Raw genomic sequence first — 18889 nt, 5'->3', positions numbered from 1 at the left:
CCATCATATCCCTCCTCCTCTCAATCAGTCTCTTATTTTGATGTCATGATGTTTTCCTCCTATTATGGTCTTGTGTAGGTAGTGTCAGGCACTGTGAGATCATGGATATTCAGGACATTTTGTGTCTGGAGGAGCATGTTGAAAGGAGTCCTACCCTTCCTTTGGCTCTTACATTCTTTCTGCCACCTCTTCTGCAATGGACCTTGAGCCTTGGAAGGTGTGATCGAGATGTTACTCAGTACTCCAGTCACTTCTTTCCAGCATTATGATACCTCTCAGTCATCCCAAGGTCACTGCCATCTGAAAAGAGAAGGTTCTCTACCAAAAGTGAGAGTAGCATTAATATATGGGTATGAACATTAAGAGAAGTGCTTACTGGGCAGTTGATGAGCATAGTATATACATTTACCCAGACACCAGCAGAAGTTACACCCCTAGGGCTCATGACCACCGCTGTTGTAGGTTTTCAGTATCAGGGATGTATTCCCTCCCATGGAGCAGACTTCCAGTCCAATTAGAGGGCAGTTGGTTTCCACCATGACAGACGTGCCACTATTCACTCGTTGGCTCATTTGGCCTGGCTGGCCAATTATAACACTTGAAGTATCCACTATTGAGTATTTTCACTGGTGATTTTTTTCTCTCTCCCATTGAACTACATGTAGGATGGCTTCTTCCAGCTTTCTGTCTGCTGGTCTACATGGAGGAGGTTATCAGCTCAGTTCCAGCAGGATTTCTCAGTGGCCTTGCAGCCAAAGTATGTGGTGTCTTCAGCAACAGGGTCTTACCATCTATTCCTGGTGGGAAGCCAAGGGCCTTGGCAATGGCCTTTAATGGCATCAGAGACCTCCCTGGCCAACCACTCACTGGAAGGTATCCCAACCCTGGCACTGAAAATTTTCTAGTAACAATCTATGGCTCCTGAGTGTTCCATTGTCCAAAAAGTAGGTTTCCATATGATTTTTTTTAAATTTTTTTATTTATTTATTTGAGAGTGACAGACACAGAGAGAAAGACAGATAGAGGGAGAGAGAGAGAATGGGCGCGCCAGGGCCTCCAGCCTCTGCAAACGAACTCCAGACGCATGCGCCCCCTTGTGCATCTGGCTAACATGGGACCTGGGGAACCGAGCCTCGAACCGGGGTCCTTAGGCTTCACAGGCAAGCGCTTAACTGCTAAGCCATCTCTCCAGCCCTCCATATGATTTATTTATATCCCCTTAGATTTTGATTAGCCCTTCCTCTACCTTCCCTTTACTCAATCTTTTCCCGTGACCTCACTTAGGCCTTTTCACCCCAGTTAATCTATTCTTCTATTTACATATATACAATACCATTCTATTAATTACCCCCTCCCTTCCTCTTTATTCTCTTGATATCTCTTTTCTAGCTTACTGGCTTTTGCTACTGAGTTTTCTTCCTTCTCACACAGAAGTCCAATCATTTGTATCTAGGATCCACATATGAGAGAGAACATGCTACATATGGCTTTCTGGGCCTGGTTTATCTCACTTAGCATAATCCTTCCTAGATCCATCCATTTCCTACAAATTTCATAACTTCATTTTTCTTTACCACTGAGTAGAACTCCATTGTATGAATGTGTCAGGCCTCCTTTTAAAAAAAATATTTATTTGAGAGAGTGAGAGAGAAAGAGGGAGAGAGAGAGAATGGGCATGCCAGGGCCTCCAGCCACTGCAAACCAACTCAAGATGCATGTGCCACCTTGTGCATCTGGCTTATTTAGGTCCTGGGGAATTGAACCGTGCTCCTTTGGCTTTGCAGGTAAATGCCTTAACCGCTAAGCCATCTCTCCAGCCCTCAGTCCTCCTTTTTGAGGCAGGATCTCACACAGTCTAGGTTACCCTTGAACATTCCATGTAGATGAGGATGACCTTGAACTCCTGATCCTCTTGCCTCCACCTCCAAAGTGCTGGAACTACAGGTGTGTACCATCATATTCAGCCGTTTCATCACTTTAACTTCTTTTTTTTTTAATTTTTTTTAATTTATTTATTTGAGAGCGACAGACACAGAGAGAAAGAGAGAGGGAGAGAGAGAGAATGGGCGCGCCAGGGCTTCCAGCCTCTGCAAACGAACTCCAGACACGTGCGCCCCCTTGTGCATCTGGCTAACGTGGGACCTGGGGAACCGAGCCTCGAACCGGGGTCCTTAGGCTTCACAGGCAAGCGTTTAACCGCTAAGCCATCTCTCCAGCCCTCATCACTTTAACTTCTGAATGTGGCATGAAGGAGGATCTGAAGAAGACATCTGGGCTTTCCAAGCATATTGGTGGGGACCCAGCTCTTTCTTCCCTGACATGAAAAAGACCTAGATTCCAGATGGTTGAGCCACAAAGTGGTCTAAATCCTGTGTCATCTCCTGAAATAGTGCCTTGGAGGAAAACCATAGGTGGCTTTTGTCTGGATCAACGAGATTGCATGGTCTATGGTTTTCAGCTGCTGGCCTTAATGACAACAGGGAGTATAAGATAGGACTTCATGTTCTCCATCTGACAGCCAGTGTCCTCTATCTCATTTATCATACTCAATATACTTCCCCAGAGCTGGGGATGGGAATTCAGGGCCTCACATATAGGAGACAAATGCTCTAACATTGAGCTACTCCCCCAAGTCTCTTTTGTAATAATATTTTTATTTATTTATTTGAGAGAGAGAGAGACAAAGAGAGAGGGAGAGGGAGAGAATAGGCACACCAGGGCCTCCAGCCACTGCAAACGAACTCCAGACGCATGTGCCACCTTGTGCATCTGACTTCCATGTGTCCTGGGGAACCAAACCAAGGTCCTTTGGCTTTATAGGAAAACACCTTAACCATTAAGGCATCTCTCCAGCCCTTTTAAATTAAAAAAAATATTTATTTATTTGAGAGAGACAAAGATGGAGAGAGAGAGAGAGACAGAAAGAAAGAATGAGCACGTCAGGGCCTCCAGCCACTGCAAACGAACTCCAGACGCATGTGCCACCTTGTGCATCTGACTTCCATGTGTCCTGGGGAACCAAACCAAGGTCCTTTGGCTTTATAGGCAAACACCTTAACCATTAAGGCATCTCTCCAGCCCTTTTAAATTAAAAAATATTTATTTATTTGAGAGAGACAAAGATGGAGAGAGAGAGACAGAAAGAAAGAATGAGCACGTCAGGGCCTCCAGCCACTGCAAACGAACTTCGGATGCATGCATCACCTTGTTCATCTGGCTTATATGGGTTCTTGGGAATCAAACCTGGGTCCTTAGGCTTTGCAGGCCAGTGCCTTAATGGCTAAGGCATCTCTCCAGCCCACCAGTCTCTTTTTGAGTTTTGTTTCTTTTACATGCCGTGGCTCTTTCTCACCCACTGTAACAGCCACATTCACACTGAACTCCCACTCACCTATGAATAGAGCATTTTGCTTCGCCTTCTGTGAACACATACAATGGGTAGTCATTTGACACATTCTCTGACACAGAAGACCCCTATAGCATTTCAGAGGGTTTCGGTCATTCTTGAGGATTTTCTTTCCTTTTTTTTTTTGTTTTTTTTTTTGTGGTAGAGTTTCACTCTAGCTCAGGCTGGCCTGGAATTCACTATGTAATCTCAGGGTGACCTCAAACTCATGGCCATCCTCCTCCCTCTGCCTCCCAAGTGCTGGGATTAAAGGTGTGCCCCACCACGCCTGGTTACCCCTTCTTCTTGTTTTTAGACAGGGTCCGGTGTATCCCAGGCTGGCCTCAAACTCCATATGGAGTTTGAGAATGATTTTGAATTCCTGATCCTCCTACTGCCAGTCCGTGAGTGCTGTGATTACAGGGGCTCATAACCACAACTGATTTATGGGCACTCAACCCAGAGCTTTTTGCATGCTAGGCAAGCAGTCTAGCAAGTGAGCTACATCCCCAGCCATTTTGGAGATTTCTTCTCTGAGTGAACTTTCTCACCAGCTTGTCTAGGGCTATGAGACACTCCCATCTCTTGCTTCCTTGAATCACAGCAGTGAGACAAGAAGGGGCAGATTGTCAGCATTCTTTTGTTCCAGAACACCTTGGACATTGTCCAGGTGGGAAGAGAACTTTTCCCTGTTGGTTGCGCAGTGCCATGCCCAGGGGCACAGAAAACCAGTAGTTAGAATCTTGCCTCTGAGAGGCTATTCCTCATGGTGAGACTGCATCAAGCAACTCATTCCACAGTGCAGTGGATGAAGGTGGGGCTGCTAACCAGGTCCAGTTTCATGCTCAAAGGTCTCAGATGAGGAGGGCAGCAGTGGAGAAACCCACTTAAGTTTTCTTGTGCAAAAGATACATGTATTAGAAGGATTCAAGGGTGACTCTTTGGTAGCTAGGAAAGAAAGAAGAGCCAGGTCTCCCTGGGAGCAGAGCCAGCAGGTAAAAAGCTGAAAGTCCCCCTGCCCTCACTGTCTGAGACACAAAATTTCTGGGACCTGTATAGACTTCAGGGCTCCATGAGTCCCTACAGGCCTACATACAAATTAATCAAAAGGGGTTGGATGGATGGCTTAGTGGTTAAGGCATTTGCCTGCAAAGCCAGAGGACCCAGGTTCGATTCCCCAGGATCCACGTTAGCCAGATGCACAAGGGGGCACATGCGTCTGGAGATCATTTGCAGTGGCTGGAGGCCCTGGCATGCTCATTCTCTCTCTCTCCCTCTTTCTCTGATAAATAAATAAACAAACAAACAAACAAATAAATAAATAAATAAATAAATAAATAAATAAATAAAATATTTAAAAAGATAGCCAAAGGCACTCTGCCCTCTGAGTATGTACCAGGTAGAGGTGAAAACACAGGAGCAATTTCCATGCCTTCATTCACAAAGAAGGCATACTTGTGCAGGAGAGAGAGAGAGAGAGAGAGAGAGAGAGAGAGAGAGAGAAAGGGAGAGAGAGGAAGAAGAAGAGGGGAAGGAAGAGGGAGAAGAGGAGGGGAAGGAGGGAGGGGGATATTGACTGACTTTTAGTGCAGTCTGGGCAGGTCAGCCCTGTCTTACCAGTCAGGTTGGGCCATGGGCTTTGGTCACATGGACCAGTGATAACTAGCAATGATTAAGGGTGGTGTACCTGTCTCTGGAGGGATCCCCAGTTCAGTTATAAAACTTTGAGGTACATAATTTCTATGCATATTTTCATCAAAGGTGGATTAGGACAATCCTCAGGAGGAAGCCAAATGCACCTGACAGTAGAAGTAAGGCTGGAGTCTTGAAGGAGTCCTCTCTCCCTCCCTCCCCCTTTCTCTCAATCTATTCCTTCTGGTGTTGCATAAAGTTTTCTTGACAAGACTTTTAAAAAATCTAGGGCTGGAGAGATGGCTTAGCGGTTAAGCGCTTGCCTGTGAAGCCTAAGGACCCCGGTTCGAGGCTCGGTTCCCCAGGTCCCACGTTAGCCAGATGCACAAGGGGGCGCACGCGTCTGGAGTTCGTTTGCAGTGGCTGGAAGCCCTGAGGCGCCCATTCTCTCTCTCTCCCTCTATCTGTCTTTCTCTCTGTGTCTGTCGCTCTCAAATAAATAAATAAAAATACTTATAAAAAAAAATCTATTCACTAGGCGTGGTGGTGAGTGTCTTTAAATCCTAGCATGTGGGAGGCAGAGGTAGGAGGATCGCCGAGAGTTCCAGGCCACTCTGAGACTACATAGTGGATTCCAGGTCAATCTGAGCTAGATAGAGTGAAACCTTACCTCGAAAAATAAAATCTATTCACCATAGATCGGGCACTAACAACAGACCAAAATCACAATTCTGCCCAAATGAATCAATGTGTTTATTGTAGTTACTTATAGGATCATGGGTGAAGGGTTACTTACAGGAGTGTGGGTGACCTCAAAACAGCCATATCACTAAAAAGCCTCACCTCAGCATGGATGACAACTTTACCATAGCCATAGCTGTGTAGATAGGGTTCCCCCTTCCGTTAACTTTCCCACACACCATACACTCTAGCAACTCCAGAGACCACATGCAGCTGGGGCAGGTTTACATACAGCCAGCACCTTTAACCACAGAGCCGACTCCCCAGCCCCAACCGTTACCATCTTCATGAAAACACCTGTGACTACCTGGAGGAGCCCCTCAAGATCATGCCTGTTGAATTATTTCATGAACAAAAGGCTGAGGGGGGTCATCAGGCCTTCAGGGGTAGGGGCCGAAATCTAAGGTGAAGGGTCTGTAGTTCAAGGTGCTGGCTTGCCAAGTCTGCTGGCCTGGGGTTCGATTTCCAAACCACTCACATAAGCTGAATGCAAAAGTGGTGCAAGTGGCTAGTGTTTGCAGTGGCAAGAGGCCCTGGAATGCCCACACACATACATATATGCAAATACATTTTTAAAAATATACTTTAATTTTTTAAAACATTTATTTGCAAGCAGAGAGTGCTGGGGAATCAAACTCAAACCATTAGGCTTTACAAGCAAGTGTCTTTAACCACTGAACAATCTCTCCAGCACTGTGCTTGAGTATTGATGGTCTCCTGGAAAGAAGCCTTCAGCATGTCACCAAGTACAATGATGTGACAACTGAAGCCAGTGTGTACAGAGCTCAAGTTCCTCCTGCCTGATTGTCATGGTCATGGTGGCTATAAGGTATGGTCTTGATTGATTCCTCTGTAATAGACTTTTTATAGTTTTTTAACTTTCTCTTTATTATTATTAGTAGTAGTAGTAAAAGGTTAAAGATTAATTCGATCGGAAGAGAAACCAGAGTATATCTCTTTATTTGAAAAAAAATTTATTTGAGAGAGAGAAGGAGGTAGAGAGAATGAGCACACCAGGGCCTCTAGACACATGCACCACCTTGTGCATCTGGCTTACGTAATGGGAAATTGAACCTAGGTCCTTAGGCTTCTCAGGCAAGCTCCTTAACCACTTAGCCATCTCTCCAGCCCTAGTTGCTTAACTTTCAGCTCAAATCACAGTAAGAGAACCAGACGGCTCCCAGGACATCATTCTTCCTCCTTGTACCTGAAGAGCTGACTCAATTTACAGTTTCACTGGGGGTTACAGAATGCCAGTATGCTGAGTTTCCAGCCTGATACCTTTCTCATGTGAGAGGGAGTATTATTAATAGAGAGTAGTTTCCAATAAGTGGGACTTTGAGACCTGGAATTGGGATATATGGTTGGCTTGAATTAAATCTGATGTTTTGGGAGCCCCCAGTTCCTCTGAGGCTCCCATGAGGATAGAAGTGTCTTGAAGTCCTGCATCTAGGACTGACTGGTGCTCCTTGGAAATATCTGTCATAGGCTTTTCCTGGGCAGGAGCCTTGAAAGGAGCACTCTTTTCTCTGGATACCCTCTGCCACTCCCCCATGTTGCCATTAGGCCCATACACTAGAGCCCAAACCAACCATGTAGATGTGTCCACAGAAGGAGAGCAGCATTTCTCTTGTCAGCTCCTATACCACAAGTATATACTTTTTTTTTTTTTAACACAGCGTATTTCAACAGGGTATGGTGGTACAAGGCCTGTAATATAGCACCTGCAATACCACCACAAATTCCAGGCCAGCCAGGGCTACATAGTGAGATCTTGTCTCAAAAACAACAGGAACCGGGTTGGAGGAATGGCTTAGCGGTTAAGACATTTGCCTGCAAAGCCAAGGGACCCAAGTTCAATTCCCCAAGACCCACGTTAGCCAGATACACAAGAGGCTGCATGTGTCGAGTTCATTTGCAGTGGCTGGAGGCCCTGGCGCGCCCATTCTCTCTGTCTCCCTCTTTCTCTGTCAAATAAATAAATGAATAAAAATAAGATATTAAAAAAAAAAACAACAAAAACCAGGGCTGCAGAGATGGCTTAGTGATTAAGGGTTTGCCTGTGAAGCCTACGGACCTGGGTTAGAGGCTCGATCCCTAGGGACCCTCCTAAGCCAAATGTACAAGGGGGCGCATGCATCTGGAGTTCGTTTGCAGTGGCTGGAGGCCCTGGCACACCCATTCTCTCTCTATCTGCCTCTTTCTGTGTCTGTCACTCTCGAATAAATAAATAAAAATAAACAACAACCAAAAAAAAAAAAAAAACCCAGCAACAAAACCCAGCATTTTTGCAGCCCAAGCTAGCTTTGACCTCACAAGCCTCCTACTGCAGTCTCTGGATTGCTGGGATTATAGGTGATCTGACTCTGGTACCTGGTTCTGGCTCTGAGTATTTTAAACTATTACTTGTTTCTCTACTGTACAAGGAATCAAACTTGGTATCCTTTCTGGCTTCATGAGTCAAAACCCACAAGTTTTCTTTCTGGCAAAGGAAGATACCACAGAGGCCAGGAGAAAGAAACTCAAGGATTTCCCAAGGGAAGACAGACCAGCCCTATTTGCCATTTCTGCAATGCACGTGCTGAGCTGAGACCTCTGCCCCACCTCACTGGCTTCGGAGGTTAGCTTTCCGTGACCTTTAGGAGTCCAGGCGGCCTGATCTGTACCCCGCCACCATGCGCTCCATTCCTACATCTGCCACAGCTGCATGCTCAGCCTTCCACCCTCGGCTCCTGGCAGTTCTCCCTCCACTCTCCCCGCTCCACGGTTGTGGTTGGGAGTGGCGACTGTGCAGGAGCATACAGTTCGATTCCTATGGTTCCTACAAGGTGACAGGAACTGAGGCTTTGTGACCGGACAAAACCCAATGATGAAACCCTGGCTGCAAGTGAACTGGCGGGCTGAGTGGGCGGGCAGTAAGAAAGAACAGGCAGGCGCACGGTACCAGCGCCAGGCAAACTCAAATGGTGGGTAGAGAGCCCTGGCAGGGGACTGGCAGCTCGGGAGGGTAGATGGGCAGGTGTGCAGGCGGGGCTGCAGAGGAGGATTAGCAATGGCGAGGAAAGGCAGATGGGCGTAGCTGCCTACCACAATACCCATCTCCTGATGATGGGAAGGAGCGTCAGGATCAACTGATAGGGTAGGATAGTTGGAGTTGAGGGTACGACTGGCAAGTAGGAGCCCACTAGATGAGCAGGACAGGCCTAAATGGGGACATTTAAGTGGCACTTGTAAAAACCTGACCACAGGGCTGGAGAGATGACTTAGCGGTTATAGCGCATGCCTGTGAAGCCTAAGAACCCGGGTTTGATTCCCCAGGTCCCATGTTAACCAGATGCACAAGGGGGAGCGTGTGTCTGGAGTTCACTTGCAGTGGCTAGAGGCCCTGGCATGCCCATTCTCACTCTCAATCTCTCCCTCCCTCTCTCTTTCTCTAATAAATAAATTTTAAAAAAATTATGGGGGGGGGAGGGAAGGTATTACTATGGGGTATTCTTCATAAACATGGAAATTGTTAATAAATATCTGGAAAAAAATTAAAAAAAACTTGACCACAGCTTTGAGATATACTATTAACAGCCCTAGTATCCCTTTTAGAGACAGAAACAAAGGAGACAGAGGTTACTTGGGCAACCACCTCCCAGTAACAGGTCTGGGTTTACAGCTAGGGAGCCTACACCAGACTAGGGACACTCCTCCCAGGGAGTAAGCCTGGTGGACGGACGGGGCTGGAGGGAGAGTGTGTGTACAAATGCAAATATGATGATGGCTCCTGAGGCTGATTACTTATTCGTCCTTTTCTGCCCAGCACCTTCTACAGACCAGAGTTGAAATTTGGGGGCTTTTCCCTGCCTTTTGAAATTGTGCCTTTTTGTTGTTGTTTCTTGAGGTAGGGTCTCACTACTGACTACTATTTAGTCTCAGGGTGGCCTCAAACTCGCGGTGGTCCTCCTACCTCTGCCTCCTGAGTGCTGGGATTAAAGGCGTGCACCACCACACCTGGCTGAAATAGTACTTTCTTTGGACATATCTATTACCTCGTTTAGGTTGTCACAATGCGCTTATGTGCACTGTCTGGGCTACAGACTGACCAGACCTGGTAGCACTTTCCACCTGAATGCATGCAAGCATAGCTTTCTATGTGTTAGCTTGGCGCCTTCCATTGTTTCCTTTACTCTTCCACAAGACTTTAAGAACACTCCGCATACAATACATAAATGTAAACACAATTATATCACCTAACTTTCCTTCATCATATACACACTACCCAGTAAGTGAAAATACTCACAAAATCTATGTGATTTAGAATGTCACTATTCACAATAGACCAAAAATTATGCAAAACAAAGGCATGCCCATTGATTAAATGGATAAAAAAAATGGGGTATCAAAAATGGGCTATTGGGCTGGAGAGATGGCTTAGCAGTTAAGCGCTTGCCTGTGAAGCCTAAGGACCCCGGTTCGAGGCTCGGTTCCCCAGGTCCCGCGTTAGCCAGATGCACAACGGGGCGCACGCGTCTGGAGTTCGTTTGCAGAGGCTGGAAGCCCTGGCGCGCCCATTCTCTCTCTCTCCCTCTGTCTTTCTCTCTGTGTCTGTCACTCTCAAATAAATAAATAAAAAATTTTAAAAAAAAGGGCTATTATCCACATAACAGATTATACATCCTTAAAAGGAGTGACCACTTGGAAGGTAGAGGCAGGAGTTCAAGGTCACCTTCAGCTACACAGCAAGTTCAAGGCCAGTCTGGGCTACGCAAGACCATCACTCCCCACAAAGCAACGATATTCTGACACAAGCTATGGATGAACCTAAAAATACAAAGCATTACGGGCCTGGAGAGATGGCTTATTGGTTAAGGCACTTGCCTGTGAAGTCTATGGAGCTGGGCTCAACTCCCCAGAACCCAAATAAGCCAGATGCACATACTGGTGCATGCGTCTGGAGTTCATTTGCAGTGCAGGAGGGCCTGGCACACCCATTCTCTAGTAAGTAGATTCTGGAACTCACTCTGTAGCCCCTTGCTGGCCTCAAACTCAAGCGATCCTCCTAGTTCAACCTCCTATGTGCTGGGACTAAAGGCATGTACCACCATACCCAGCTGCATTTTATACTTTCTTTTATTTTTTATTGAAAACTTCCATAATTATAGACAATAACCCATGGTAATTCCCTCCTACCCCTCACTTTCCCCTTTGAAACTCCACTCTCCATCATATCCCCTCCCCCTTTCAATCACTTTTTAAATTTTTTTTAAAATTATTTATTTATTTATTTGACAGCGACAGACACAGAGAGAAAGACAGATAGAGGGAGAGAGAGAGAATGGGCGCGCCAGGGCTTCCAGCCTCTGCAAACGAACTCCAGATGCGTGTGCCCCCTTGTGCATCTGGCTAACGTGGGACCTGGGGAACCGAGCCTCGAACCGGGGTCCTTAGGCTTCACAGGCAAGCGCTTAACCGCTAAGCCATCTCTCCAGCCCCACTTTTTAAATTTTGATGTCATCATCTTTTCCTTCTATTATGATGGTCTTGTGTCAGGCACTGTGAAGTCATGGATATCCAGGCCATTTTGTGTCTGGAGGAGCATGTTGAAAGGAATCCTACCCTTCCTTTGGCTCTTATTCTTTCCACCACTTCTTCTACAATGGACCCTGAGCTTTGGATGATGAGATAGAGTATTTCAGTGCTGAGCACTCCTCTGTCACTTCTTCCCAGCACCATGGTGCCTTCTGAGTCATCCTGAGGTCACTGCCATCTGAAAAGAGAACTTTCTCTAATCAAAAGTGAGAGTAGCATTAATATATGGATATGAACATTAAGAGAAGTGCTTATTGGGCAGTTTGGTGAGCATAGTATGTACATTTAGCCAGACACCAGCAGATGTTACACCTCTAGGGCTCATGACTACCCCTGTTGGAGGTTTTCAGTATCAGGGATGTTATTCCCTCCCATGGAGTAGGCCTCCAGTCCAATTAGAGGGCAGTTGGTTTCCCCAATAACAGACATGCCACTATTATACCTGTTGGCTCATTTGGTCTGGCTGGCCAAATTTAAGGCTTGCAGTGTCCACTGTTCAGTATCTCCACTGGTGATTTCTCTCCCACTGTACTGAATGCGACCTTCAGCTGAATAATACTCTTTAACAGCCAGACACAGGGCTGGAGGGATGGTTCAGTGGTTAATGGTGCTTTCTTGTGAAAACGGGTAGCCTGGGTTCAATTCCCAGTACCTATATAAAGTCAGTTGCAAAATGTGGCACATTTAAAGTTTGTTGTGGCAAGAGGCCCTGGAGTGTCCCTTATCTCTCAAACCAATAAATACTTTTAAGAAGCCAACCAAGGGCTGGAGAGATTGCTCACTGGTTAAGAAGCTTTCCTGCAAAGCCAAAAGGACCCTGGTTCCATTCCCCAGGACCCACGTAAGCCAGGTGCACCAGGTAGCACATGCATCTATTCTTTGCAGTGGCTGAAGGCACTGGCATGCCCATTCTCTTTCTGGCCCCCTCTCTCAAATAAAAATATAAAAACTAGAACAGGTGTGGTGGCGCATGCCTTTAGTCCCAGAACTCGGGAGGTTGAGGTAGGTGGATTGCCATGAGTTCAAGGCCAGCCTGAGACTACATAGTTAATTCCAGATCAGCATGGGCCAGACTGAGACCTTGCTTTGAGAAACAAAAAAAAAAAAAAAAAAACTAAAAAATAAAAATTTTATACACACACAAAATAAAGGCAGTTGCTTTTGCCATATTTTTTCTGGGAAACTTGGGAATTAAACCTGGTTCATCAGGCTTTGCAAGCAAGTACCTTTAACTATTGGACCATGTTCCCAGTCCCCTGGCAAAATTACAAATTTTACAAAATTTTATTTTATTTTTTCTTGTGTTTTCAAGGTAGGGTCTTACTCTATCCCAGGCTGAGTTGGAATTCACTATGTAATTTCTCAGGGTAGCCTCGAACCCAAGGCAAATTCTCCTACCTCTGACTCCCGAGTGCTGGGATTAAAGGTGTGCACTACCATGCCCGGCCAAATTTTACAAAATTTTGAATTAAAAAAAATATTTATTGGGCTGGAGAGATGGCTTAGTGGTTAAGCACTTGCCTATGAAGCCTAAGGACCCCGGTTCAAGGCTCGATTCTCCAGGACCCATGTTAGCCAGATGCACAAGGGGGCGCACGCATCTGAAGTTCGTTTGCAGTGGCTGGAGGCCCTGGCGCGCCCATTCTCTCTCTTTATATCTGCCTCTTTCTCTCTCTGTTGCTCTCAAAATAAACGAAAAAAAATTTTATTTATTTATTTATTTATTTATTATTTATTTATTTATTTATTTATTTGAGAGCAACAGACAGAGAGAGAAAGACAGATAGAGAGAGAGAGAGAATGGGCGCGCCAGGGCTTCCAGCCTCTGCAAACGAAATCCAGACGCGTGCGCCCCCGGTGCATCTGGCTAACGTGGGACCTGGGGAACCGAGCCTCGAACCGGGGTCCTTAGGCTTCACAGGCAAGCGCTTAACCGCTAAGCCATCTCTCCAGCCCAAGTTTATTTATTTGACAGAGAAAAGATAGGGAGAGGAAGGAGAGAGAGAGGGAGGGAGGGAAAGACTGGGCACGCCAGGGCCTCCAGCCGCTGCAAAAACACTCCAGATGTATGCGCCCCTTTGTACATCTGGCTAGTGTGGGTCCTGGGGAAATCGAACCTGGGTCCTTTTGGCTTTGCAGGCAAACACTTTAACCGCTAAGCCATCCCTTCAGCTCTGAAATCTTTTTGTTTTCCTTTTACAAGCCAGGAAACTATAGCTGGCCTAAAAGGGCAGTAGAATGAGCAGGCCCTGAAAATTTCCAGTCTAGGCTGTCTCTAACACACATTCTAGCACAATTCCAGAGGCAAAACAGTCAGGTCTTTAAAAACTCATGGGATGATAAGATGGTTAAAGGCAATTGCTTGCAAAGCCTACTGATCTGTGTTCAATTTACAGTACCCACATAAAACTAGATGCAAAGTGGCACTCTCTCAAATTAGAAAAGGAGCTGGATTGCTCAGCAATTAAAGTGCTTGTCTGCAAAGCCTAATGACCCGAGTTTGATTCCGCAGTACCCACCTAAAGCTAGAGTGAGCCTTTACCTTGAGAAAACAAAACACTGGGGCTGGGGAGATGGCTCAGTGGTAAAAAGTGGTTGTTTTCAGAGCCTACTGGCCTAGGTTCAATTCTCTAGCCATCCACGTAAAGCCAGATAGGCATTAGTTTGTAGGAGCAAGGGATAAGCCCACCCCCCAAGGTGAAATACATAAAAACAGAAAACCCTGATGTTCACTCAGGGTAATAAAAATAAGGAATGTGACATATTAGACCTATCAAGTATGATTTTGAAACTCAGCCCCATGTTTATTGGCTGCTTGCAGCTGAGGGGGCGTTGGCAATCTTGTTTTCCTGTGAGCTTGTTATCTGAAGCCCATTACCCTTCTCTGGTTGACAGGAGCTTCCTCCCTATTAGGACTGTAGCTAGAATAAAAGGAATGACATAGATGGCACAAAATAAAGTGGCTGCTTTTGAAATGCTTTATTAACATTGACTTGAACAACAGAGTGTGGCAATCAGGACCAGTTCTGTCCTCATATCTTCACAGAATTGTCACCACAAACAGCACAAGACCCCACAACAGCTCTTTTCTGCTCCTCACCAGCCTCTCAACTGTGAAGGGGACATGAAGAGAAACTGCCAAGGAAATTCAAGGGCCGCTGAAGTTACACAGTATCCAGAAAGCTTCAGGTAGGATGGCAGCCCATGGCATCTCAAAATGGGAAAGGCAGTGTATATTTCAGCGTTCTAGTATTCTGAAACTTATCTGCAATCTTGTATACGTAGTCAGATTAAGTAGTTATCTGGAATTTCTGAGTTAGCAGTGAAAGTATTAGGTGACTTTAAGGGAAACAAAGCACACTGAACTAAACAATCGCTTTGGAACAAGCATAAATGTACAGCAAAGAGGCTAGCCTTCTCAGACCAAAGCTAGTAGCTAAATTAGTTGAGTAACATGCATTTCACAGCCACGATGATATGTCTGGCGCTGATTCCAGACACATCCAGTGCTTCACTAGATCTCTCACTCCGAGGCACGCCCATCACTGCCAGCTGATGAACCACAATGTCAGGGTCCATGGAGACGGCCGCACAGACAGCTTCCCCAATGCCACCTGGGGAAGTAAAGAATGTTAGGATTTTTCTGGAAGTAGCGGATAAACCTTAAAAGTGACTTGATATAGAGACTTTTGAAATTCTCGTTCTTAGGGAAAAATATTTTCACTAGTCATTGCTTCATATAGTCACGCTCCAACTGTTCTGAAGAGTTTTCATTCTAAATACCAAGTCTCCAAATTGTTACCACTCCCACCTACTGAAGGGTTGTTCTGAGTTCCAAGGATTTGTAGGGTCCATGGAACTGAGATTCTTAAAGCTGGCAGTGACCTGGAAACCACCCAAACCAATGAACCATGCAAAAGAGAGTAACTGGCAGGCCTGAGGCCTCTAGCTTAACAGGGCAGCCCTCAGCTGGTGCACTGCTCTGGCACTGTTGCTGCCTTTCTGCTAAAAGTCAGGGATTTTGTGATGTTTGGCAGAAGGTGCCAATGTGCCCAACTTCTACTAACGGAAAATGGAATGCCAAGTCTCTAGTATGTTTGGGCAGAAAATGCCCCTATAGGAAGTGTGCTCTGTGCCCTTCATGAAGGCTTCTGAATGTCCACAGCAGGAACTTCCTGTGCTAAACTTCAGCCTGCAGGGAAACTGCATGCCCATATCTGGGAGTCCTGCCACAGACCCATGCGCTGGGATGTAGTGTTAGGTGCCTGTCATGAGAACAGAATGCTCCTCATCACAGCACATGGTCTGCTCTACACCTAACCTTCCCAGGCCCAAACACAGCCCAAGTTTTCTCTCCCTGAAACTTTTTTTTTTTTTTGCTTTTTTTTAGGTAGGGTCTTACTCTAGCCCAGGCTGACCTGGAATTCATTAAGTAGTCTCAGTTTGGTCTTGAACTCATGGCGATCCTCCTACCTCTGCCTCTTGAGTACTGGGATTAAAGGCGTGCGCCACCACGCCTGGCCCAGAAGCACATTTTGTTATTTAGCATTTGTTGTGTTCTTCGCTTGCAAGAAACTTTTTTTTTTTTTTTTTTTGGTTCATGGAGAGCAAATCATTCCTCATTCAAACTGCAAAAGAACCTGCTAAATTTTTTATGATTGTTTCTTGTCCAGTGCTGAGTTAGCCACTTCTATTTTATCACTGACTCACCCTAGGGACTGGGTTCTATGCTGGCAACAAACAAGTAAGTACATATGGACATTGTTCCATGCCCAGGCAAACATTCTAGGTAGTTTTGAGACCCCTTGAAGTACTTCCCAAAAGCATAGATAAAGGTATGCTGGGTACGTGGTAGGCTGGCATGATGTCTGAGAACAGGCCACATCAATAGTCAAGATAAATTAACACTTTCCACCAAAAGAAAATCTCAAAACCATACCAATGCGCCCACATACCTTCTGGGTAATGATCTTCCACAGTGATAATCCGGCCACCTGTGGCTTTTGCATTAGAAATGATGGTGGTGGAGTCCAAGGGTTTAATGGTAAACAGATCAATAACACGAATAGAGATATCTAGAGAAAGGCAATATAGCTTGGTATTGTATTGGCACAGCAGACTTAGGGGTAAAAATGCAAAGAACAGTAGGGACACACACGGTAGCTGAAATTCTACCTCTTCCCAGCTTGATCTTTAATTTCACACAAGCAACTGACCTTCCTTAGCAATCTCATCGGCAGCTACTAGGGCTTCATGCAGAGTAACTCCAGCTCCAATAACTGTGACCTTGTCATTGTCACTTTGGCGGATGACCTGATGTAGCACCAACAAAATAAAATGCTATGGTTACTGTGTACAGAGCACATCACAAAGTGGAGAGCGCAGCACACTGCTACTCTCCCAACACTAATCATTTCACTGCTTAAATAATTCAGTACAAGTCAGGTGCAGTGGTGCACATGCCTGTATTCCTAACTACTTAGGATGCAGGCAAAAGCAGGAAGATTTTAAATTCAAGGACAGCATGAGCAATTTGATGAGACCCTATCTCAAAATAAAACTTTAAAAAGGTCTGGCAATGTAGTGCAGTGGTGAGTGCTTGCCTATCATATGTAAAGACCTTGTTTCAATCTGTAGCATCATCACCAAGCCTCTCGCCTATAAAAGTTGCATTGGAAATATTCTTTTTTAAAAATATATTTATTTGATAGAAAGAGAGAGAGAGAGACAGACAGACAATGGGCATGCCAGGGCCTCTAGCCACTGCAAAGGAACTCTAGACACATGTATCACCTTGTGCATCTGACTTTACATGGGTACTGGCAAATTGAACCTGGGTCCCTGGGCTTTGCCAGCAAGCGCCTTAATCACTAAGCAATCTCTCCACCCCAGACATGTTCTTTTAGATAAGCCCCATTTTATATTTGTTTTACAAATTCACCTACCTTTCCTCTTGATTTATAATGCAAAATTAGTAAGTTTTTAATGTAATATAATAACAGAGTACCTCGTGTAGGGTATAATGGTGCGCGTGCACACACGCGCGCACACACACACACACAATTCCAGCACTCTGGGAGACATAGGCAAGATGATCACAAGTTTGAGACTAGCCTGGAGTATCTGCTAAGACCAACCTCAAAAAATGAAGGACTGGGACTTCCGGTTAAGATGGCGGCATATGCCAAAACTGCTCTAGGGGAGAAAAAGCCAAAAAAAAAAAAAAACCCCCAAAAAAACCAACCCAGCAAAATACACTCTTCTACTAAAAAGTGCGGTGATAAGAAATTACCAATGGTAGCAGAGAAGTAGGAAAGATCCAGAGCATCTAGATCCCACATAGGCAGGCAGAAGCAGCTCCAGTAGCAGTGGTACCAGGTTTGTGTGGCTCCAGCCATAAGTCTCAGCTTGAGCTGCAGGAAGAGCCAGGTGAGGGGATTCTCCACTCACACCGGAGCTCCTAGCAAACTCCAGAAACGTAAAGGGAGGACGACAGGGAAGAATGGAGGAGCAGCTCGTGAGGAAGACGATTGCGAGGACCAGCAGGAAAACATTAGCCACCATCCACAGCCTCCCCTCCCCCACTGTCAGCAGAAGCACCAGCAAGCACCAGAGACCTGGGGAAGGGAGCTCACCTGCACAGCACCCGAGAGGTGATCACAGCAGAAATCCTACCTGAACCAGTGCAACAAAGAGGAATCTAAGCAGGATCGCAGCAAAACTGAGAGCAAAATTATCCCAAAAGATAACTGGGATTATGCCAGGGAAGGGTCTAACATGGTCACAAGCTGACTTGGAACCCTCAACAGACCAGAAATCTTAGCCTCCTAGTTGACAGGATTAAGAGTTTGGGGCAAGACACATCCTAAGGGACTGTGATTTTGTTTAAGGATCTGGTAATCATAATGCCTACTTTTGTATAAATACTCTGTGCTGTTTTTTTTTTCAAGATATATGAATTTATTGAAATGCCTAGCCATGAAGCCACAATACAGAAGTCACACAAAATATGAGCCTCTAAATAGTTTGGGTTAATATTGAGTATTGTGGGTATTGGGTTACACCGAACCCATCTCTTCAGAAGACCGAGTATTGTGTTACACAGAGTCCATACCCTTTAGGAGTCAAACCAGGAGATCATTAGGTTGTTGTGTTCTAGTGGGAAGTGACAGGTCTGATCAAAACTCACATTTGGCTAGGCATGGTGGCACATGCCTTTAATCCCAGCACTCAGGAGGCCCAGTAGGCTGATCACTGTGAGTTTGAGGTCAGTCTGAGACCTCATAATGAACTCCGGGTTAGCCTGGGTTAGAGAGAAATCCTACCTCAGAAAACAAAAAAGACTCACATTGATTTACCCATATGACTATCATGCCTAATGGTAGGGGATTTTATCTTGTTTTGAACAGTGATATGGTTCAAAAAAGTATTTATTACTTTTATAGTGATTTTAATACATGAGGCCAGGGAACTTTGTCTTAGAAGTGTGAACTGTGGATTTACATTAGGAGCGGGTGTGTGTGGGGGGTGCAAACTCAAGACTGTATATGTACG

At 45.5% G+C, this 18889-nt stretch overlaps 1 protein-coding gene across 2 annotated transcripts in view; it reads right to left on the bottom strand.

The window, feature by feature from the left end:
* Positions 1 to 14705: 14705 nt before the first annotated feature.
* The window catches only part of Tktl1 (transketolase like 1), a 52728-nt gene continuing 48544 nt past the window's right edge, over positions 14706 to 18889 (bottom strand). For both annotated transcript variants that reach the window (XM_004672103.2, XM_004672104.2), the window contains exons 11-13: positions 16552 to 16648; positions 16291 to 16410; positions 14706 to 14949 (exon numbers count right to left, since the gene is read on the bottom strand). In XM_004672103.2, coding sequence (XP_004672160.1) covers positions 14777 to 14949; positions 16291 to 16410; positions 16552 to 16648 — 390 coding nt within the window. In that variant the 3' untranslated portion in view covers positions 14706 to 14776. The remainder of the gene's footprint in view (positions 14950 to 16290; positions 16411 to 16551; positions 16649 to 18889) is intronic.

This window comes from Jaculus jaculus, chromosome X (genome assembly GCF_020740685.1).
Source record: "Jaculus jaculus isolate mJacJac1 chromosome X, mJacJac1.mat.Y.cur, whole genome shotgun sequence".
Lineage (NCBI taxonomy): Eukaryota > Metazoa > Chordata > Mammalia > Rodentia > Dipodidae > Jaculus > Jaculus jaculus.
Note: the sequence above shows the minus strand (reverse complement) of the source record. Positions and strands in the feature narration are given on the sequence as shown.